Source organism: Vipera berus (genome assembly GCF_964194415.1).
Source record: "Vipera berus genome assembly, chromosome: 1".
NCBI lineage: Eukaryota > Metazoa > Chordata > Lepidosauria > Squamata > Viperidae > Vipera > Vipera berus.
In genome coordinates, this window is record NC_138202.1 from 257,870,667 (window position 1) to 257,893,637 (window position 22,971).

A 22,971-nucleotide genomic window follows, 5' to 3' on the forward strand; every position below is an offset into this window, starting at 1 on the left:
AACTGAACATTCACAATCTTGGCAGAAGTTCATATAATCCCTGTCTCTCTTTCTTTCTTCCTGCTTTCATGCAAGCACAGTGAGAAATGTTTTACATTAGACAGTCTTAATTATTTTGATGGCTGAAAATTTGTGGGGGGTTTTGCAGCCTAGGATTTAGTTATGCCTAATTAGACTGTCACATATATTAGAACATCCTTTGTTATAAGTCCAAAAGTGCATCAGAGATTCTAAAGTTCACAATACTATTCCTGTAGAAAAAAAACCAACCCCAAAGATTGTTAGCCAAATTATATTAATGCAAACAGTTATTATAACTGTAATTATTCAGTAGGATTATACTGATACAGTTTGAAGGAATTAAACATAGTCACTACAGCAGATACAATTGATAATATTATAACATCATGTTTGCAAATTTCATGTGTAACTATTAAACAACCATTAAGATTATTTTCTCACTTCCTGACCTATAGTCTTATTTCAACTTATTTATCAACCAGTCATTGGATGCCATTTAGGCCACTGAATTTGGTCAGGAATAGTATTTAAAGACAAAAAACTGTACATATGATTTCATTTAATTATACTGTGCATTATATGTGTGGGAATACATCTGCTGCTAATTTTTATGGAAGGAACTTGTAGAGGTATTGTTTGTATTTAAAACCTAAATTTTCCCATCTACCATCAAGTGTCTTAGACAAAAATGACAGCCATTATTTCATTGACCTTCCTTTTCATTCTTGTGCCTTTTAGGCTCCTTCAAAAATGATTTGGCTGCCTTCAAGACCTGGAGCTCTAATGCCACAATGAGGACTCACACACGGGGAGCTCCCAGTGTGTTTTTCATACATGTGGTTTGCTTTGCACTAATCTGCAGCACTGACAACAACCCAAGCACTGCTGTTCCATTTGTCAATGCCAATTACGACAACTACCCTATGCTCTACTTCTCTAGACGAGAGATACAAGATCTCCGTTATAAGGCAGCCAGTACACATCAACACATTGCAGCTCGGTTGGTTGAAGCTGTGCAGATCATGCTGTCAAACTCTTTGGAGTATCTTCCTCCCTGGGACCCCAAAGACTTCAGTGCTCGGTGGAATGAAATCTATGGCAACAATTTGGGTGCTCTGGCAATGTTCTGCATACTTTATCCAGACAACATTGAAGCCATCAATATGGCCAAAGACTACATGGAAAGAATGGCGGCTCAGCCTAGTTGGTAGATTTTTGTCTTGTTTTTATTGCAAAACAGCTATACAGTGCATATTTGGTATATAAAAAGTAAAGGAGAAAGCTTTGGTTTTGTTTCGTAACTGTTTTTAGGGAATACCTGTTTTTAAAGTTTATATCTAAAACAAGCATCATCATTTTTAGTGTATTCCAGTATACAGGTCATATAAACTAGCATTTGAATGTCCATTCTGAATCTAGAAGCTTCAGTTTGGAGGTCCAAAACAGAATATCGTTTTTTCTCTAGTTTGGGAAGATGCTTGTAAGCCTAGGTCAGCCCACCCCACCATCCCAAATACAGGTTTTCTATTAAAAGTCAACACATTGACCACTATCTGATTGTTGGTTGATTCTTTTCAGCCATAAATAGCAGTCAGGTAGGCCATTAAACTAATGTATATATAATTTAATACAGTTCTCAGCTTTATCCTAGAGAAGGGATACAATTGAGCTAAATGAATTTAGAAATTTGGAAATCTGCATTTAATTTAAATAAATATGACCAGTTCATATTTTGTAAAGGAAACTTTGTTTAATTATAATATAGGTTATAAAATAGTTTTTTTTTAAGTTTAAAGTTCTGGCTTTAGTATGTGGTTTAAATTTCAAACATCATCTTTAACACTTGTAAATACCTATATGAATATAATGAACATTCTTGCTGCATAATAAAAAGGCCAGAAAATATGATATTTATTTTAATTCTCCAAAATAGTGTGTGGGAGGAACCACAATAATTATAGAATAACAGAGTTGGAAGGGACCTTGGAGGTCTTCTAGTCCAATCCCCTGCCCAGAAAACCCTATGCTATTTTGGACAGATGGCTGTCCAGTCTCCTTTTAAAAACCTCCAGTGATTGGAGCACCTGCAACTTCTGGAGGCAAGGTGTTCCACTGGTTAATTCACTGACAGGAACTTTATCCTGAATTCTAAGTTGTATCTCTCTTTGTTAAGCTTCCATCCATTACTTCTTTTCTTACCCTCAGATGCTTTGGAGAATAGGTTGACCCCTCTTCTGTGACAACTCTTCAAATATTAGAGTGCTATCATGTCACAGATAGTCCTTCTCTTTGCTAGACTTTGTTAGACATTCCCAGGTCCTGGCCACCCTTCATCATACAGTTTAGCTGTCAGGACCCACCCCAAACCACGTCTTAGGAAGACAAAACTCTTGGAGCCAAATCTAGTCCAAAAAGAAATCTTTACTATGACATGCATTCTGACATTAGCCTCCAGTCCCCTAAACATCTTCATTGTTCTTCTCTGCACTCTTTCTAGAGTCCTCAAGATCTTTTTGTATGACATTGTTATTGTTATTCTGTAATCTGTAATTACTGTGGTTGCTGCCGCACACGCTATTTTTGACAATTGAAATAAATGGTGGTCATTTTCTCTGGCCCTTTCATTATGTAGGAATAATGTTCGTTATATTTATGCAAGTATTTATAAATGTTAAAGATTATGTTTGAAGTTTAAATCAAACATTTAGGTCATTTTTTCATGTCAGAGAGTAATAAAAGCTACTCTAGTTTAAAAGTACTTCTTGTTAAAATGGCAGTAAAAGAGCTGTGGAGTTCAAAAGAAAAAGGGTAATAAATTAGAATGCTGACTATTTGATCCAGAGTTTACTCATTTTTAAAAATGCTTGGCAGAAATAATATGCAATTTCAATTTGACAATGCAGTTTGAAATTCCTTAAGGCAGGGATCTTCAAACTTGGCCCTTTTATGACTTGTGGACTTCAACGCCCAGAATTGCTCAGCCAGGCCAGTCATAAAAGGGCCACGTTTGAAGACTCCTGCCTTAAAGTGTCCGTATATAAAAGCAATCCTTGTTTGCAAGTTGCAAGGTCTGCCTAATAGCAGTTTTGCAAAAAATGAAAGTCCTAAGAAATAGTAGGATTGGCATTGGAGTAGAAAGAAAGAAATTAGCTCACTGTCATTTTCAAGGGTAAAATTTACTGTGAGATGAGATTTGTTGATATAAACTAAATACTTGCCATTATGTGGTATTCTTACTTTTCCTCAAAAACATTCCTGTAATAAAATAATGACCTTTTTTCAGATTCAACCTTTAGGCAACTTGAACACTGCTACAGTATGGTTTGAAAGGCATCTTTGTTTTCCTTTACTTTATCAAGACTGAATAATCTGGATAAAGCATCTAAGTACTTTAAATGATGCAGCTTCTGGCTCATGGAATACAGCTTGATATCTTAGTTTGTGCTTAGATAACTTGTATCTGAAATTTATCTTTTTTCCGCCAGTTAACCGCATGACATATCTTTCTTCTAAACACTTATCTGTAATCTCTTTTGAAACAGAGATAATGCTATTAATTTTAATTTAATTTTCACTATAACTTTTACTGTTCTACATTGTCAGTTAAAATTTATTTCTTTAGAGATTTTTTTTAAAATTCCACCTTTATTAGTTTTATAAATAACTCGAGGTGGCAAACATACCTGATAATTGCCATGGAGATTCTCAGTCATCCAGGTAATGGTTGTCCCAGAGATGCTTTTTCAGGAGGCAACTGAACTTGAAAAAGAAAGAAAAAAAAGGGTGGGGGGGGGGGGAGAAAGAAAAACAAGCAAGTCCAGTTGCCTTCTGAAAAAGCACCTTTGGGATATCTGATACTCCTTCCCCGTCCTATTTTCTCCACAACCACAAACCTGTGAGGGGGCTTGGGTTCAGAGACAGTGACTGGTTCAAACTCTCCCATCTGGCTTTCATGCCTAAGGGCAGGGCTAGAACTCAGTCTCCTGATTTCTAGCTGAGGGCCTTAACAACTAGACCAAAATGATTCTCTCAGTAGATTATACTATATTTCAGACTCTACAGTTCTCAGAAGACCTTCTACATATCGGATGATAATAATTGTCATCATTATAGTCAATTCCATGAACAATTTATACATTATAGTAAAAGACAGTATGAATTTTGTTCTGTGGCTAAAACTCCACAAATGCTTGACATATGCTAAAATTTATCTTCAGGCTTCTGGCAGCTAGTGTTATATCAATATGTTTCAGGCAAAGATAGTCTTGGATCCAGGCCATGAGGAACTACAGTGAGTGTTTAATAAATTGAACACCTGGCCAACAGATTCCTAAAATTCTGCTTTGCCAGAATAATTCACCAGGCATTAAGAATTTGTAATTAAAATCAAAATAAAGGTAAAGGTTTCCCCTGTCCAGTCATGTCTGACTCTAGGCGGCAATGCTCATCTCCATTTCTTAGCCGAGGGAGCCAACATTGTCTGAAGACATTTCTGTGGTCATGTAGCCAGCATGACTATATGCTGAGGTGCACCTTCCCACCAAAATGGTACCTATTTATCTACTCACATTTTCACACTTTCGAACTGCTAGGCAAGCAGGAGCTGGGACAAGAATGGGAACTCACCCCATTGCGCAGTGCTCGGGTCTCAAATCTGGGCTGTCGACTTTCCAGCGGATAAGCCCAGTGTCTTAACAAACTGAGCCATCACATCCCTCTCAAAATCAAAATATGCTGCTATAAACGTGATTGTTACACTGCGTGTTGAAGATTGGGGCTATGCAGACCATTCAACAGCTATCAGACTTTGCAGAAGTGTTTGCTCTGCATCTCCATATAAGCTCAGTCAACGGGAGAAGTCCTCTGAGCAGCTTAAGGCTTTGAGAGGATTCTATGCTATAACATTACAACTATCAGTTTTCAAGAGGTGCTCCAGTTGCTTGGTAAAACTACCTCTCCAAATAATTACTGAACTCTATTTGGAGTCATCAGGAAATGTTTTATCCCAAATATGAAGAGATCTATTATTTTTAATGTGCAAAACATAAACTAATTCTAGTGATCCTACTTTGGAGCCATATGTATTTCAATACTTTTAATTAAAATGCAAGCTAGTTCGTAATCTACCACTTTTGAGTTACTCTGCAAAGAAAATCACATGATACAGTTATCTGGGGGCTATGTGACACCAAAATACAAATGTTGGATTATTTATTATAGCTTCTCCTCCTGCCAAAATTCCTCAGTAGAATAGTTCGTAAGGAAATGCAGCTCGTGATAACACACTCCATATCCAGTTCTCTGCCTTGAGAAGCGAATAAAAGAGCAAAATCATTTTCATATATTGCTATAGGTGGCCTCAGAGCAGCCTTCCATAGTTTCACTTTCAATGAATAGAATTCAACTGCTATAATTTCTCCAGCCAGGAAACTATTACTGAGAATTCTAGGAGATGCCATTTAAAAGCAATTTTTTTAAAATAACTATTTTATACATTTGAATTTATGCGGCACCCAACTCCAATAGATTCCAATTATCTGCAAGCAGTTTAATTGCACTGGTTATATCTCCAGTAGTTTTTTTAGAGAGCACAACTGTAGTGACAGGGAAACAAAACATTCATTCATTCATTCATTCATTCATTCATTCGCTATAGCCACCCATCTCAGTCAATGATATATCTAATGTCTTACACTACAGTTGAGACATTTTAAACATTTTAAAAAGAATCTTGAACCAAACCTCCTAGAAATCAATAACATTTTTATTGCTTTTATGTAAGATTGATGGTATGAAAGCAAAACAAGACCATGGGTCATACTGTAGACTGAATTTAAAAAAAAGCAGAGCTAAAAAGAATTTTGGTAATATTAGATACTAGAATATTAACTGAAGTCTTGTTCTGCAAATATAAAAGTGACCATGTAATCAATGCTTCAGTTGACATCATACAAACTCTGCCAAAGGTTGAAGGCTAACCTTGCCTGGTTGCTTGGCCTCACGTGATGGAGAAGATGTGATGTCAGATACCATCTCATGTGTTAAAGGGAAAACACATTGCTTTTTAATACAAGCAAAACTTGAGTTTGTCTTCTTGATTCTCTGGACTGAAAATAATAACTACAAGATCAACAATTTGATTCAGGAAGGGTTGTTTTAGAGTAAATATGACTAATGAATTTTCAAACTAGTTTGAATTGAAAAACAATGATCTGCTATACGTTGTTTGAAATTTTAATAAAGATTTAATTGAATAGACGAATTGTTAGAAATTGCAATGTTAATCTCAAAGAAGAAACTAGGTTTACAAAACCCAGAATTCTTGGATTAAACATAAATTCTTGCTATTGTAAAGGCAGAAGAAACCCACAATTTTAATGGTCCAATTTGTTTATCTCAAAAAGCCCCCAATCTTTTGTGTGATATCTGGGCATCTGGAAGGCTTACAAATGATATCCATCTCTCGGATAATGAACAGAGGACCATTAAGATTAGCTTGAAAATGAACCAAGCCTATTTTTCATTGTGGAAGGCAGTGTTCAGTTTATTCCCCGCACATTTCTGAACTACGTTACAGTAATCTGTATGCAATTTTTATATGCCATGGGTCTTCAGCCCCAAGCAACGAAAAAGCTGAAGATAGGGAAAGTTTAATATATGAGTGGAGAGGTGCATGCTCAGTGTCAGCTGTTTGATGCAATTCTCAGTTGTCTATTTTAAAATCTGTAAAGTTTAAACAGTAATGTTTCTATTGCCTGCATCTTTCTATAGCCTGCATCTTTTTTTTTGAAAGGTTTTACAGTACATTTTTTTAATTCCCCCTCCCCCCAACCCTCCCCTCCCCTCCCCGACTTCCCAGAGCTGAATACAGGGTATAAACTTACAAACTTAAGCTAAAATATGCTAACAACAAAAATAAGACATTAAATTCTATCGCACTTTAACTCTCCATAAACATAACTATATTACTAACAAATAACTAATAATACATCATATAAAACCACTACTTATTCAAATGCTAAATGAAACTTTTTAGTCTCATATTTATTCTGAATATATTTGATCCATCTTCTCCATTCTATAGCCTGCATCTTGTAGAATTGATGCCTTTCCTCTTTTACAGGTTAGTGAAGGATGCTCCATGGGATGAGGTTCCCCTTGCTCACTCTTTGGTTGGATTTGCCACTGCTTATGACTTTTTATATAATTACCTTAGCAAGACCCAGCAGGAAAAATTTCTGGAAGTAATTGCCAATGCCTCTGGATATATGTATGAAGCATCATATAGGCGTGGATGGGGTTTCCAGTATCTACATAACCATCAGCCTACCAACTGTTTGGCCTTGCTGGTAGGAAGCCTGGTTCTAATGAATCAAGGTAGGTCTTGAAAAACAAGCAACTCTTTTTTTAAAGCTTGTGAGTCCCTAAGTCCAAATGAAGTCTCTGAAAGCTCTAGGTATATGACCCCAGAATCCCTGAAAGAATTGCAAATGAAATCTCATTTTTTTCATGTATCAGAAGAGGAAAATTGTTTAAAATAAGGGATAAGCGCATGTTTTAAATTTTAAAATTAAATTAGTTAATTTGGGCTAAAAAAAAGTGCATATCGAAACTAAATAAACGTAATTTTTTAATTCTCAGAATCATTAATCTCTGAGTGTGTTTGAATTCCATCTGTTTATAGTAGAGGTGCTTGTGTATACAGTATATATTCTGTCTTTTTTAGACAGCACCTTAAGAGAATTATATTTTTTATGTACTATAGATTTTAATTTCCTTCTCTAATATTCCCCAGTAATATTAAATCTGCTCTTTTCACTGCAATCTTCTTGATGTTTTCAACAAACTCTTCACCATGACTATAATATTTTTTGTTTATTATTACCAGTATTGACAAGACATAGATCCCTTGACAAAGGCATGGCAAGTTTATGAATAAGTCTAGTTTAAATGCTCCATACAAAAACCACTTATAGACAAGCCCTATTTCAAGCCCAAGTAACTTTGCAAATATTTCACATTTTAAAAGATCATATTACTAATATAACATTCTTCATCTTTTTTTTCTTACAGGTTATCTTCAGGAAGCATATCTTTGGACTAAACAAGTCCTAACTATCATGGAGAAATCTGTAGTCCTACTGCAAGAAGTGACAGATGGCTCCCTGTACGAAGGTGTAGCTTATGGCAGCTATACCACCAGATCTCTTTTCCAATACATATTCCTTGTCCAAAGGCATTTTGACATTAACCACTTTAAACATCCCTGGCTTAAGCAACATTTTGCTTTTTTGTATAGAACAGTTCTTCCAGGCAAGTAACACAACTTAAACTATCTTATAAATTAAGTATTAATTCTTAGGTAAAAAGCCCAACTGCAAGTGGCTATATCACGACAGACTGTTTTACAAATAGCGATAGCACTTAGACTTATATACCGCCTTCACAGTGCTTTGCAGCTCTCTCTAACCGGTTTACAGAGTCAGCATATTGCCCCCCCAACAAACCGGGTCCTCATTTTCCCAACCTTGGAAGGATGGTAGGTCAACCTTGAGCTGGTCAGGATCGAACTGCTGGCAGTCAGCATAATTAGTCTGCAATACTGCATTCTAACCACTGCGCCACCATGGCTCTTATTTGTTGTTGTTAGCTGCGAAGTCGTGTCCAACCCATCGCGACCCTATGGACAACATTCCTCCAGGCCTTCCTGTCCTCTACCATCTTCTGGAGTCCATTTAAGCTCACGCCTACTGCTTCAGTGACTCCATCCAGCCACCTCATTCTCTGTCGTCCCCTTCTTCTATTGCCCTCGATCTTCCCCAGCATTAGGCTCTTCTCCAGGGAGTCCTTCCTTCTCATTAGGTGGCCAAAGTACTTGAGTTTTAGCTTCAGGATCTGGCCTTCTAACGAGCAGTCAGGATTGATCTCCTCTAGGACTGACCGGTTTGATCGCCTTGCAGGCCAAGGGACTCGCAGGAGTCTTCTCCAGCACCACAGTTCAAAGGCCTCAATTCTTTGGCGCTCAGCCTTTCTTATGGTCCAACTTTCACAGCCATACATTGCAACTGGGAAGACCATAGCCTTGACTATACGCACTTTTGTTGACAGGGTGATGTCTCTGCTTTTTAGTGTGCTGTCTAGATTTGCCATAGCTTTCCTCCCCAGGAGCAAGCGTCTTTTAATTTCTTGGCTACAGTCCCCATCTGCAGTGATCTTGGAGCCCAGGAAAATAAAATCTGTCACTACCTCCATTTCTTCCCCATCTATTTGCCAGGAATTGAGAGGGCCAGATGCCATGATCTTGGTTTTCTTAATGTTAAGTTTCAACCCAAGTTTTGCACTCTCCTTCTTCACCCGCAACAAGAGGCTCTTTAGTTCTTCTTCACTTTCTGCCATTAGAGTGGTATCATCTGCGTATCTTAGGTTGTTGATATTTCTTCCGGCAATTCCAACTTTTGATTCATCTAGCCCTGCCTTTCTCATGATGTGCTCTGCATATAAGTTAAATAGGCAGGGCGACAGTATACAGCCTTGCCGGACTCCTTTCCCAATTTTGAACCAATCAGTGGTTCCGTGTCCAGTTCTCACTGTTGCTTCTTGACCCGCATATAGGTTTCTCAAGAGACAAATAAGATGGTCTGGTACTCCCATCTCTTTAAGAACTTGCCACAGTTTGTTATGATCCACACAATCAAAGGCTTTAGCATAGTCAATGAAGCAGAAGTAGATGTTTTTCTGGAACTCCCTAGCTCTCTCCATGATCCAGCGTATGTTGGCAATTTGATCTCTAGTTCCTCTGCCTCTTCGAAATCCTGCCTGCACTTCTGGTAGTTCTCGATCCACATACTGCTGAAGTCTAGCTTGTAGGATTTTAAGCATGACTTTACTGGCATGAGAAATGAGTGCAATGGTGCGATAGTTTGAACATTCTTTGGCACTGCCTTTCTTTGGAATTGGAATGTAAACTGATCTTTTCGAATCCTGTGGCCATTGTTGAGTTTTCCAAATTTGCTGGCAAATTGAGTGTAGCACTTTTACTGCATCGTCTTTTAAGATTTTGAATAGCTCAGCTGGAATACTGTCACCTCCACTAGCTTTGTTGTTGCTCAGCTTTTCTAAGGCCCACTTCACTTCACATTCTAGGATGTCTGGCTCGAGGTCAGTGACCACCTCATTGTGATTATCAGGGACGTTAAGCTCATTCTTGTATAGTTCTTCTGTGTAATTTTGCCACCTCTTCTTAATCTCTTCTGCCTCTGTTAGGTCCCTGCCATTTTGGTCCTTTATCATGCCCATTTTTGCATTAAACGTTCCCTTCATTTCTCCAATTTTCTTGAAAAGATCTCTGGTCCTCCCTATTCTATTGTTTTCTTCTATTTCTTTGCACTGTTCATTTAAGAAGGCATTCTTATCTCTTCTAGCTATTCTCTGGAATTCTGCATTCAATTGGGTGTATCTTTCTTTTTCTCCCTTGCCTTTTGCTTCCCTCCTTTCCTCAGCTATTTGCAAAGCTTCCTCAGACAGCCATTTTGCTTTCTTGCATTTCTTTTTCTTTGGGATGGTTTTGGTTGCTACCTCTTGTACAATGTCACGAACCTCTGTCCATAGTTCTTCAGGCACTCTGTCTATCAGATCTAATTCCTTAAATCTATTTGTCACCTCTACTGTATATTCAACAGGGATATGATTTAATTCATACCTGACTGGCCTAGTGCTTTTCCCTACTTTCTTCAGTTTAAGCCTAAACTTTGCAAGGAGAAGCTCATGGTCTGAGCCACAGTCAGCTCCTGGTCTTGTTTTTACTGACTGTATAGAGCTTCTCCATCTTTGGCTGCAGAGCATATAGTCAATCTGATTTCTGTGTTGACCATCTGGTGATGTCCATGTGTAGAGCCGTCTCTTGGGTTGTTGGAAAAGAGTGTTTGCTATGACCATCGTATTCTCTTGACAGAATTCTATCAGCCTGTGCCCTGCTTCATTTTGCACTCCAAGGCCAAACTTGCCTGTTATTCCAGTTATCTTTTGGCTTCCTACTTTAGCATTCCAATCCCCCATGATGATAAGAACATCATTTTTTGGTGTTAGTTCTATAAGGTGCTGTAGTGCTTCATAGAACTGGTCAATTTCATCCTCTTCAGCACTGGTGGTTGGGGCATAGACTTGGACTACTGTGATATTGAATGGTTTGCCTTGGATTCGAACTGAGATCATTCTATCATTTTGAGGATTGTATCCCAGTATTGCTTTTCCTACTCTTTTATTGACTATGAAGGCTACTCCATTTCTTCTGAAGGATTCTTGCCCACAGTAGTATACCTGATGGTCATCTGAATTAAATTCACCCATTCCTGTCCATTTTAGTTCGCTGATACCTAAGATGTCAATGTTCAGTCTTGTCATCTCTTGTTTGACCACGTCCAGTTTTCCTTGATTCATGGATCTTACATTCCAGGTTCCTATGGAGAAAAAATCTTTACAGCATCGGACTTTCCTTTCACCACCAGACACATCCACAGCTGAGCGTCCTTTCGGCTTTGGCCCAGTCGCTTCATTCTTTCTGGCGCTACTAGTACTAGCCCTCTGCTCTTCCCCAGTAGCATATTGAACGCCTTCCGACCTGAGGGGCTCATCTTCCAGCGTCATATCGTTTTGCCTTTTGGTACTGTCCATAGGGTTTTCATGGCAAAGATACTGGAGTGGGTTGCCATTTCCTTCTCCAGTGGATCACGTTTTGTCAGAACTCTCTGCTATGACCTGTCCGTCTTGGGTGGCCCTGCACGGCATAGCTCATAGCTTCATTGAATTACGCAAGCCCCTTCGCCATGACAAGGCAGTAATCCATGAAGGGGATGGCTCTTATATAGATATTAAATTTTAATATTCTCCACAAATGAAAACTGTAGCTAGAGCTGACTCAAACTAACAACCTTTAGTTAATGTACACCTTGCCAAAAACTGTCAAATATCAAAAATGTGCATTCTCTAGATCATAATGATACAGATATTAGGTTGGATAAACAATGCATTTTTTTCTCATACAGAAGGTGATTTCTGTTCAGAGAAGAGCTGCTTAGTTCCACACATTGATTTGTGGAAGAGTTTGTACAATTGTAAGTGTGAGCTTAAGGAACTCCTGCTGAAACAGGTTTTTGTACAAATTCTTGTACAAGTCTTGAACTATGGAACCAGGCTGTCAGATTTACACTCTTATCTTACATTTATAAAGCCACCCATGTAAAGAGTATTCTGAGACATGTATATAGGCCCCAGACATCCACTGGGCCAAAGTGATCCCAGTAGTGGTGGAAGCACTTGGGGCTCTGACTCCTAAGCTGAGAGATCGGCTCCAAGAGATCCCAGGAACAGCAACAGCGCACTCTCTCTTGAAGAGTGCAGTGCTAGGATCACATCAATCAGCTTAAGCTGGAAGTCTGAGTTGTTAAATTCACTAGCAGAATCCCAATCTTATCTATATAAACTAGTAGCAAATCATCAGGAATGCATCAAATTTGATGCATATTCCTTTAAAAATTAGCATAATGCAGCAGTTTACTTATCACGTGGAAGATATGTAACCTGATGCATTGCCTCAGAGTCATCATATGCTGTTACTGATTGCTCTAAGGCAGGGGTGTCAAGCTTGCAACGTCACATGACGTGTTGCAACGTATCGTGACTTTTTCCATTACCAGCAATGGGGTGGGCACAGTTTCGGCAAAACTCATCCAGCCTGTGGCCCGGGAGTTTGACAGCCCTGCTGTAAGGAATGCATTCTCCAGTCCACAGAGGTTATCAAACAAACACAAAAGCCTTGCTATTTTCAAGTTTAGATTATATCATAATGTTAATTTAGGATGATCATAAGAATTCTAAGCCTCCTTTAATACCTAACATAGCAGAGGGAAAATTCCATATTTTCAAGGACTTGGGCTGTAAAGCCTTCCAGTTCGAGGGAATTAATTTCAGTTCTAGTAAATTGCATCATAGGGAACATTTTTGAGTAGACAAAACGTGTCATTCATTATCGTGGGGAAAAAAAAGATACACCTTATAGTATGAAATAACATATTACAAATTAAAGTATCATTAACTAATAAATGAAGCTTCTAGTCTGAAAAATAAGGTAGAGAACTTTTCACAAATGAACTTAGAGAAATGTAGAGAAAAATATTTAATATGATATAACTTAGCTATGTTCAATATTAATTTTAAATAATATAATTTAAAGAAGATAATCAATTTAAGTGAAGCATTAACTAGATTTTAATATGCTGCAAAGAATTCTCTGTAGACATTCTGTGTGTAAATCCGAGCACATTAATGTTTCATAGTCTGACAATTTAATGATCTGATACTTTAGGGGCAAAAATGCTATTAAAACTTTTATTAGAACCTTACAAATAGATATAATATTACCAACATTATACATAATATTGTAACTCATTAGGAGCTCTTTCTACTTTCCATCACTTAGATATGCAATATTAAGTAAGATGTTTACTTGCATATATGTTTGTTTTAATTTTTCCTCCTAGGATTCCAAAGAACTGTTGCTATTGCAGATTCTAACTACAATTGGTTTTATGGTCCAGAAAGCCAGTTGGTTTTCCTAGATAAATTTGTGATGCGCAATGGCAGTGGAAACTGGTTGGCTGATCAAATTCGAAGGAACAGAGTACTTGAGGGCCCAGGGACACCTTCCAAAGGACAGCGTTGGTGCACACTTCACACAGAGTTTCTCTGGTATGAAATAAGTAAATCTGTAATCAGTGGGCTACTTTAGGGGTGGACAAGAGAAGGCAGGCACAGAAGTGAGTTTAGATATGTTTGCAGAAAGGTATTGAATTTGTACCATTCTTTCTCAGCTGCACATTCCCAAGAAAACACCAGGATAAATAAGTACTTTTACTTAAAAAAATCAATACATATTCTGTGCGTGTATTCTGTGCATGAATCTAGAAGAGTCAGCAACAGCATGGGTGACAGTTGTATATAGCCTGAAATAGTGTAGAACAGGAACTGAATTGGCTTTGGTGAACTAAGCTATATATATAAAAGGTCAAGGCAGTTGTCTTGCTAGAAGATAGCCCAACTGCTCCAGTGTGGCATTACCGGTAATTTTGATTCATCATTTGATTATGGAAAGTGGGCAAAGGTCAAATGGACTTTTTATGCAGTAGATGAGATAGAACTTTCTTAATATGTGCCATGAAATAGTATTCTCTAGCAGAGGTGAGATTTGGCAAACTATTGTTCCAGAAAGTTTGTGGAAAACAGATGAGTCGTCTTGGAGGTAGATGAGTAGGGAAGGAAGTGAGCAGCCTTACAAAATGAAATGAGTCTTACAGAAACAGTCAGTTACTTTTAGAGGCATCCAGACTCTTGAAACAGAATGGGTTAGTAATAACATTCAAAGGCATTGTCCCAATGTTCCTAAGAGAAAGGGATGTAATAATCCAGCTATAACTTGTTGGAGATAGGCTTGGCATAGAAACAAGTTAGGTAAAGTAATACAACACTTGACATTTGCTTTAACATGGTACTACTGAGCATTGTGGAAGAAACATAGATAGTTTCAAGTATGTTTTGCACTGTTGGAGATACCTGGACTTACCTTTAGGTTTGTTGACTTTTTATACTCAGCAGTGTTGGAGTTTTGGAGAACCAAGGGAGTTGTTGGTTAGCACAGGTTATGTACTCTTCCATTTTGCTTGCTTTGCATATGCTGGATGGTTCCTGTGAATGGATCCTGTGAATGGATGCTGCTTGCAAATGATTAATGCCTCGTTGGTAGATTACTTATTTGGGCAATAATGTGTTAACTGTATTTTAATCTGTGTTGGTTGGTTCTTGCTTGGTGGTGTTGATAGTTGCTTGACAGTATTGCTCAGCAGTGATGTTTTTCTCTTGTAATTGTTGAAATATAGTTTGGCTTTCGGCTGTCCTTATTTGGTTGATAAGGAGTCATTCTAGGTCTTGGGTTGATTGCTGTTTGATTTGTGGAAAGTGGCTGTAGGCTGGGCTGATGTGCTTATGATTTTGATAGAATTAATTCGGTACATCTCTTGATCACTGTCTAGTCAGAGTACTAGGCTTCTAAGAACTCTCTTACATCTTTAAAATTTCTTTTGTGAGAATATTTCACTATTTTCCTGTTGAGATTAGTGAGGTCAGCTAGTGAATGTTCAAGGATATCCCTTGCTAATCTTTTGTCTGTTTTGGTCTATGCATGCGGTGATGCTTGCATTTTATTTTGTAGATTACTCCTGTTTTGTCTTCCTTTGGTACTGCGGCCTTGGATTTGCTTAGAATGCTTTGTAGGGACTTTGTTTATTTGCCTACTTCAGAAATTTCAAATAGCTAGAACAACCTTTTAACATAATCCAAAGTGCCTTTCATGTAGGGAGCATTATTCTTTTCATGAGTTGTGATGCTTGTGCTTTTATTTAGCAGTGCAGCAAGTTACAGAAAGTAGAAATCATAACGTTTTTTTACTGGATGCACCTGCTGTTTGGAATATCCATTCTGTTCTTTCAAGAAGTCCTTCAGTGAGGGCTGGCAAGTATCCTTTACTTAGCAACCAGACAAGTCCCTGTGACTAAAAATTGTCCAAGTGAGATTGAAAAGCATTCCAAACAATTGAGGATCACAGATAAATATTTCAATATCTATCATAAAGTAAAAAAAAACCATAAAGGTTCCTGCTTTGGTATTAAATAGATAAAACTGAAAAATCCCTTTCAATCGATGTGGGTTGTTTTAATAGCTTTTTAATTATTATTTCAGAGTGTGACAATTAAAAAATAAGTCCAATTATATTCATCAGGACTTACTGCTGAGCAGGTATTTTAGAGTGGACGTTTTAGTATGCAATCCTCTTGCAGACATGCTTAAAAGTAAGTCCACCTAAGCTCAGAAGAAGCTTATTTGAAAGCAAATATGAATATGACTGAAGTATTAGCTATTTTAATATGGAGATTTGCCATGTGTCCACTTAAGCCTTGATTTAAGCAAGCCCCGATTAGTTAAGAGGATTGGTGGCGGGTTTAAAGGACTCATTATGTTCTATTTACGTGCCACCTGGGCATCTTTTCAGCCCAACATTTTGCATATTTAGTCAGCAGGTTTTTTCACTGCATATATTCAGGCTGAAGTGCGTGTGTGTGTGTGTGTGTGTGTATTTCATTGCTAGTAGGGCTTTTTTAAACTGATGAATATTTGTTTTAGTACATCTTGATACTTTTTCAACTAATTTCCCACCTGAGTGTTCTTGTGAAATTTAAGCTAATTCTCCATTATACTTTATATCTGGCCCAATTCAACCCAATGCAGGGTCTCTAAGTATGTGGGGATTCCCATTATTTCCATCCATTATCGGATAAGGGAAAGCTGCTTGATACAATATACCAATCCTGAAAATGTGCAGAATTTTTTTTCTTGCCAAAGAAATATAATTTTGTTAAATGCAAAACTTGCTGTTCTGCTTAACTTCCCCTTTGTCTGCAGAGCCTTCTTCCCTCTGGATGAGCCTTTTCTATTTCAGATATAAAGATTTTATACTAGGAAGGGCAGAAGGATTGCTAATGGACAAGTTCAAACATTATTTAATCCAGACAGATATTTGAAAGGGCAGTGCCTGGAATGGAGCAGTTTTTTTCCTAAATAAGTTTGCATTCTGAGTTCTTCAAATTCAGCCTACCTTTTATCAGATGTATTTTTTCCAGAACTTCTAAACTGAGTTAAAGCACAAATTCCTAAAATGCAAGCTATTATATTGTATATATATATAAAGCAGTAAGCAAAAAATTACATAGTCTTCTTCATTAAAGACTATTGCAGAGTGGAGTATTGTTCCATATTAACACTGCCAAATGACTTCATATTTTTACATAGTAAAAAATGGAATACTGTAGTAATGTGGTTTCTTTTCAGGTTTTTATTTTTTCTATCGTATCTTGAAATGCACTGAGTCATGATGACTTGTAAATGGAATAAATCAACAGCTCATTCTCTTTATGTTTTTGAAAGGTATGATTCAAGTCTGGGATTTGTCCCTCCACCAGATTATGGTATTCCCAAACTTCATTATTTCGAAGACTGGGGAGTTGTAACCTATGGAAGTGCTCTGCCAGCCAAAATCAACAGCCCCTTCCTCTCCTTCAAATCAGGAAAGCTGGGGGGACGTGCAATCTATGATATTGTTCACCAGAACAAGTACAAAGAATGGATCAAAGGTTGGAGGAACTTCAATGCTGGGCATGAGCATCCAGATCAGAACTCGTTTACGTTTGCCCCCAATGGTGTACCTTTCATAACAGAAGCTCTGTATGGACCAAAATACACCTTTTTAAATAATGTCATTATGTTTTCTCCAGCTGTATCAAAAAGCTGTTTTTATCCATGGGAAGGCCAAGTTACTGAAGACTGCTCATCAAAGTGGTTAAAATATAAACACGATCTGGCTGCAGATTGCCAAGGGAGAGTAATTGCTGCTATAGAAAAAAATGAGATCATCTTTATCAGAGGAGAAGGAGTGGGTGCATACCACCCTAAACTAAAGTTGAAAAGCGTACAAAGAAACCTGTTACTTCTTCATCCCCAGCTTCTCTTACTAGTGGACCAAATCTATCTTCAAGAAGATAGTCCTGCCAAAATAGCAACTAGCTTCTTCCACAATGTTGATGTGCCATTTGAAGACACTGTTATTGACAATGTCCATGGAGCCTTCATTCGGCAACAAGACGGGATCTACAAGATGTACTGGATGGATGATACTGGATATAGTCAAAAAGCTATCATTGCCTCAAGAATGTATCCCAGAGGCTACCCTTACAATGGGACAAACTACGTGAATGTTACTACTCATCTGCGTAGCCCAGTCACTAGAGTGGTACACCTCTTCATTGGACCTTCTATAGACGTCCAGAGTTTCAGCGTCCATGGGAATTCTCAGCAGCTGGATATTTTTGTAACCACCAGTGAGCATGCTTATGCCATCTATCTGTGGACCGATGAGAATAAAAGCCACTCTGTCTTTGCACAAGTGATTGCAGACCATCAGAAAGTTGTGTTTGAGCGAGCTTCTGCAATTAGGAACTCCCCAGTTTCAGGAGTAAAAGACAGTATTGAGATAGTAGAGAGAAACCTTCAGCACTTCAAGCCTGTGTTCCAGCAGTTAGAGAAGCAGATCCTTTCACGTGTGCGGAACACGGATAGCTTCAGAAAGACAGCTGAACGCCTACTCCGGTTTTCAGATAAAAGACAGACAGAAGAAGTCATTGACAGGATATTTGCAATTTCTCAGCAGCAACAAGGCAGGGCAAAAAAGAACAAAAAGGTGGCTAAAGGCTACAAATTTGTGGATGCTGGCCCGGACATATTTGCACAAATTGAAGTCAATGAAAGAAAAATTCGGCAAAAAGCACAAAGCTTGGCCCAAAAAGAATTGCCTGTGGATGAAGAAGAAGAAATGAAAGATCTTCTGGATTTTGTAGATATTACCTATGCGAAAGAGAGAAACAGTGTGCCAATCAAAGTTCAACCTGGTCTGTCCCAAATATTTTCCAGTGCTCGAAGCAGAGCTCCTTTGGCGTCAGCATCTTACACACGTCTTTTCCTCATTCTGAATATTGTCATTTTCTTTGTTATGCTAGCAATGCAACTCACCTGGTTCCAGAAAGCCAAGAGCTTACATGGGCAAAGATGCCTTTATGCCATCTTGTTAATCGACAGCTGTATATTACTGTGGCTATATTCTTCTTGTTCCCAGTCACAATGCTAGGGGCGGTGGGGGGGGGAAGACTGTGAATGCTATTTGACCATTCTATGGTTAGATATGTTTATGCAAAGGTGCAGAATATATTTTTTTTTCTGAATACATTCCAAGAAATAGCTATGGAATAATTGTTCTCTTTTAATCAGAGAAGATGAAATTAATGGGCATTGAGACTTTTGACACATTCCTCAGATTACCACCTGCATACGGGTCAAGTCTGTTCTATAAATGAATGTCATGTGCTTTTATTCTGAATTCAATATGTGCATTTAATTTTCTTCAAAAGCAATTTTCCTTGCCACTGAGTTGATTTACTGTATTATTTCTCGAACATATGCAACTGGGATGGTTTAATAAAAATCTACTGGTTATCATATGGATAATCCTCAGATAATAATCTTCAGTGGTATATATTCCTTTTCACTGTTTTGCCTGTTTTAAAATACTGATGCTATTACAATTGGCATTTCCTTTTAAGTGTAGATACCCTTTCTTCCCAGTTAGCTTTGAGACTATTTGTTTTGCTTCCACCCTAGTTAATAACTCTGAGGATCCTCTTTCAAATGTGACCTGTCATGGGATGGAAAAACCATCTGGGCTAAGAGGTGTATCTAACTTTAAATGAACCTTTGAAAGCTTCCATAGGTATTCTCTTTCCATTCAGCCTCTTTTCCCATTAATCTAAGAAAACAATTATGGCTAAATCATAGCATATTATCATTGTTTGAGTCCAGGATCCAAGTTGTATGGGCATACATTATGTAAAGTACAATGTATCCATAATCTAATGTCAAAGACAGAAATGGTATTTTTATGAAACATTCAAACAGATCAGGTCCTCATAATTTGCTATAACTCATCAAATACTCAGTGATCAATGTATATCAATGTGTCAAGCAGTTTACTTGTGAAATTATGCAGAATATAAAATTGTTAAGTTTCTAGAAAGTAGAAGACCACTGAGGATGGAAGAACATACATCTGATAGTCATCAATAATAGTATATTAGAAGGTTGCATTCAATGCATAAGAAGATGTTATTTGTTGCAGTGTTTCTCTATAAAAATTGCAGCCTTTTCTTGGGAACACATTGGAAGTAGTTGATAAGTGAAGCCTTTGACCCTGCTAGATTTGAGTATCAGGCCCCTAGGTACTAGAAATTGTTCAGACAAGGAATACTTCTAACAACCAAAAACTTTGTTTTAAAGAAAATAGTATTTGTCCCAGATGTCTTTTGCTAAATAAATAATTTCAGTTATGCATATACTGTACTTGTTTATTGGTTCTTACTGTTCAGTAAAGAAGATACAAATTCCTCTTTCTTTACATATGAACCTCACAGAATTTGTTGCTCAGGGGTAACTTTACAGCCTTAATATTTGTTAAATGTCTCATGGGTATGTAAAGGTATTTGGGCACATTCCCAATAACAAAAAGCAAAATCAAGCTCCAAGAACCAACAATGACACATGGAATTATTTTTAAGTTGTTTCTTTTCACCTATAGACAGAATCTTGCCTGACTAAACTCTGAACTGTTTGGTGGGGGGGGCATCTTAACCCTCTTCCTACCTACCAAACTTCCCAAGCTCTGCTGCCTCTTTGCCCTTTGAGAAGCAGCCCACCCCCACTTGGACTGCAGACTACATTCCACCCCAGTTAATGAATTATATCATTCTATCAACCCATTCCAATCTGTCCCTTCTATAACCTAGCAGTTGTGATATAATAGCTTTAGAATTAGTGGCTGATTTCAGATGATACATACATATAATAATAAATATGAAAGTTAGAGAACGTAGCTCATAAATGAGTATATGTGGGGGTCGTTTCCTGCAGAAATTGATACAGTATGTGAAATTGCACCTAAAATAGAAATTAGAAATGCAATTTAAATACAGATTTTCATGCACGTTAAAAAAAATCCAAACTTATACGAAAATAAGACAAAACAGACTTGATTTTTTTAAAAAGAGGAAACCATTGCACAATAGGTGGCTTCATCTCCAACCCTACTTTTAAGAAATGCCTACTTCACACAATACAGGTAATGGTGGTTGGAGGTGGGACAGGAAATTTGGCATCTAGTGGACTCACACATTGCATTGCCGGTTTTGCATTTACAATTAAGCCTGAGGAAATGAAAACATAAACATTCCTTCCATTGGTCCTATAAAATGCAAATGCCAAACAGCCCACTCATCCCTTGTTTGGACTTACAATATGCTTGCTGGTTAAAATTAAATTCAAAACAGGACAGATTCCCCAGATCATTAGTAGCAAAGAAAAAAAAATCCTGTTCCATCTGCCTAAAAGAGATTTTTTTCTTTAAAGTAATGAAGGTCAGTCAAAGTTTAAGGATTCCAGTGTGGTATACTCTCTGAATATTAGATGTTCCACTGTCTTTAAAGAACAAATTAATTTGTTGGGCTACAGACTTCAAAACTGCAGCTGTGTTTGGGTAACATTTATCTACATATTGGTGCAGAAAGTTTATTCCAAGTCGGGTTGTCTTCCTTTTTTTAAAATGGCTAAAGTTTTTACAAATTTTCAGAATTGTTCTTCTATCTGAACAGAACCTGAAGGATATTTCTTCCTGAAATGTGCATATGTAAGGTTTTCCACCCTTCACATATATTATGTAAGAGACTACAATGTAAGTTGAATAAGCCACATCTTGAAATTTAATATTCACAACAAAAAATATCACCTGTATTTTTCTGTTCCTTTCCAAATTTTTAAAATTCCATTGTTGGCTCATCACATTTTTCCCCACTGCTATTATAATAATAAATCTTTTCTGATTAACCATTAGGATATATCAGAATATTAGATTTGTTTTTTCTTCTCTTCAGTCTTGTCTGATTCTTGGAGACTGCCTGGACAAGTCCCTGCAGTTTTCTTGGCAAGGTTTTTCAGAAGTGGTTTGCCATTGTCTCCTTCCTAGAGCTGAAAGAGAGAGATGGGGTGGGGGGGGGAATGATTAATATATAATTGAGACCAGATGTCTTTCTTTTGGTATTGATAGATAAAAAAATGGAAAAAGTCATGGAACTTTACTTTTGTATGTGATAACTTGCAGCAAGGTTATACTATGTACGAAGATGGAAAGTTTCAGGGAGGAATGGTTGATGAAATCGACAGAACTTGCTGAGATGGTCAAATTGACCGGAAAACCCCCCCACAGTTATCTTATGTTTACTGCTGACTGGAAAACCCTTATGGTCTTTTTTGTAAAACAGAAAAAAAACATATGCTTTACGGTTTTATACAGTATCAGAAAGATTATTTTGCAACCAGACAATATTTGGTAAATTTATAATAGTAGTTACTGCTGTAAAGAAGATCAGAAACCACTTCCTTGTATCTTTTTTCTTTCTTTTTTTTCTTTCTTACATTTTGAACGCTCTCTTTAATTCCTTTTTTTTCCCTTCTCACTTTATATTAGTTTGTATTAGTGTGTACATGTGCTTGTGTGTAGACAGGCATTCTATAAACCGTAGACAGGCGTTGGTATTAAAATAAGAATGGAGAAATCCAGGCCTTTGTGACTCAAAGGAGCCACCTCGTGGAATATAAATGCAAAATACTGAGCACTGAAATATTAAATGTTGTAGTTTGCTTTTTTAAAAATAACTTTTATATGCAGAAGAATCTTCTTCCAATCATGTTAATCAAGAAAAATCAGAATTTAGCTTTTTTCTTAACAACAACTATCACACATTTTAGAACAGGACAAGATCTTCAATTTTAAGATCTGGTGACATATCTGGAATTTTGAAAACTTTTGTGGGCACTTTTGCAAAATGGCCGCTGGAGATTTATCCATTTTCGAAATGACTACCATCAGGGACATAAGATTCTCAATTTGTGTTTTGCAGGAGCCTACCTGCCATTCTTTATGGTCTCCATCCTGCAGGTTATTCTTTTCTACCCCTGCTTATCTTTATCTTGTTCTGGATTGGAGGAGAGGGGAGATTTCCAAACAGACACCCATCACTTTTATCTTCTAAGAAAACTCATGGGGCCTATTTGAAACCCCAACCCATTGGAAATGAAGATGATGTTGCAGGCTGCTGTTTTGTTCTGTAGCACACCAGCTTGTCCTATATCTCTATGATGACTGTGGGGGCCCATTGGTTAGATTGCAGTATCACAGGCTAACTTACTGCTCCC

General features: G+C 37.5%; 2 protein-coding genes across 2 annotated transcripts; both read left to right on the forward strand.

Annotated features, from left to right (window-relative positions):
* Positions 1 to 804: 804 nt before the first annotated feature.
* LOC308665686 (dermatan-sulfate epimerase-like) lies at positions 805 to 8,210 on the forward strand. The gene is made up of 2 exons (XM_081323823.1): positions 805 to 1,228; positions 8,095 to 8,210. The coding sequence occupies exons 1-2, from the start codon at positions 813 to 815 to the stop codon at positions 8,123 to 8,125; spliced, it is 447 nt and encodes a 148-aa protein (XP_081179949.1). The 5' UTR covers positions 805 to 812; the 3' UTR covers positions 8,126 to 8,210.
* Positions 8,211 to 13,425: 5,215 nt separating this feature from the next.
* LOC308665662 (dermatan-sulfate epimerase-like) lies at positions 13,426 to 20,057 on the forward strand. The gene is made up of 2 exons (XM_081323789.1): positions 13,426 to 13,764; positions 17,050 to 20,057. The coding sequence occupies exons 1-2, from the start codon at positions 13,646 to 13,648 to the stop codon at positions 18,800 to 18,802; spliced, it is 1,872 nt and encodes a 623-aa protein (XP_081179915.1). The 5' UTR covers positions 13,426 to 13,645; the 3' UTR covers positions 18,803 to 20,057.
* The last annotated feature ends 2,914 nt before the right edge of the window (positions 20,058 to 22,971 follow it).

Excerpts from the sequence above, each read along its gene's own strand:
- LOC308665686 (XM_081323823.1), top strand. The coding sequence starts at position 813 with ATGAGGACTCACACACGGGGAGCTCCCAGTGTGTTTTTCATACATGTG. Across the intron at positions 1,229-8,094 it reads ATGGCGGCTCAGCCTAGTTG|GTTATCTTCAGGAAGCATAT; the intron begins GTAGATTTTTGT and ends TTTTTCTTACAG.
- LOC308665662 (XM_081323789.1), top strand. The coding sequence starts at position 13,646 with ATGCGCAATGGCAGTGGAAACTGGTTGGCTGATCAAATTCGAAGGAAC. Across the intron at positions 13,765-17,049 it reads CTTCACACAGAGTTTCTCTG|GTATGATTCAAGTCTGGGAT; the intron begins GTATGAAATAAG and ends TGTTTTTGAAAG.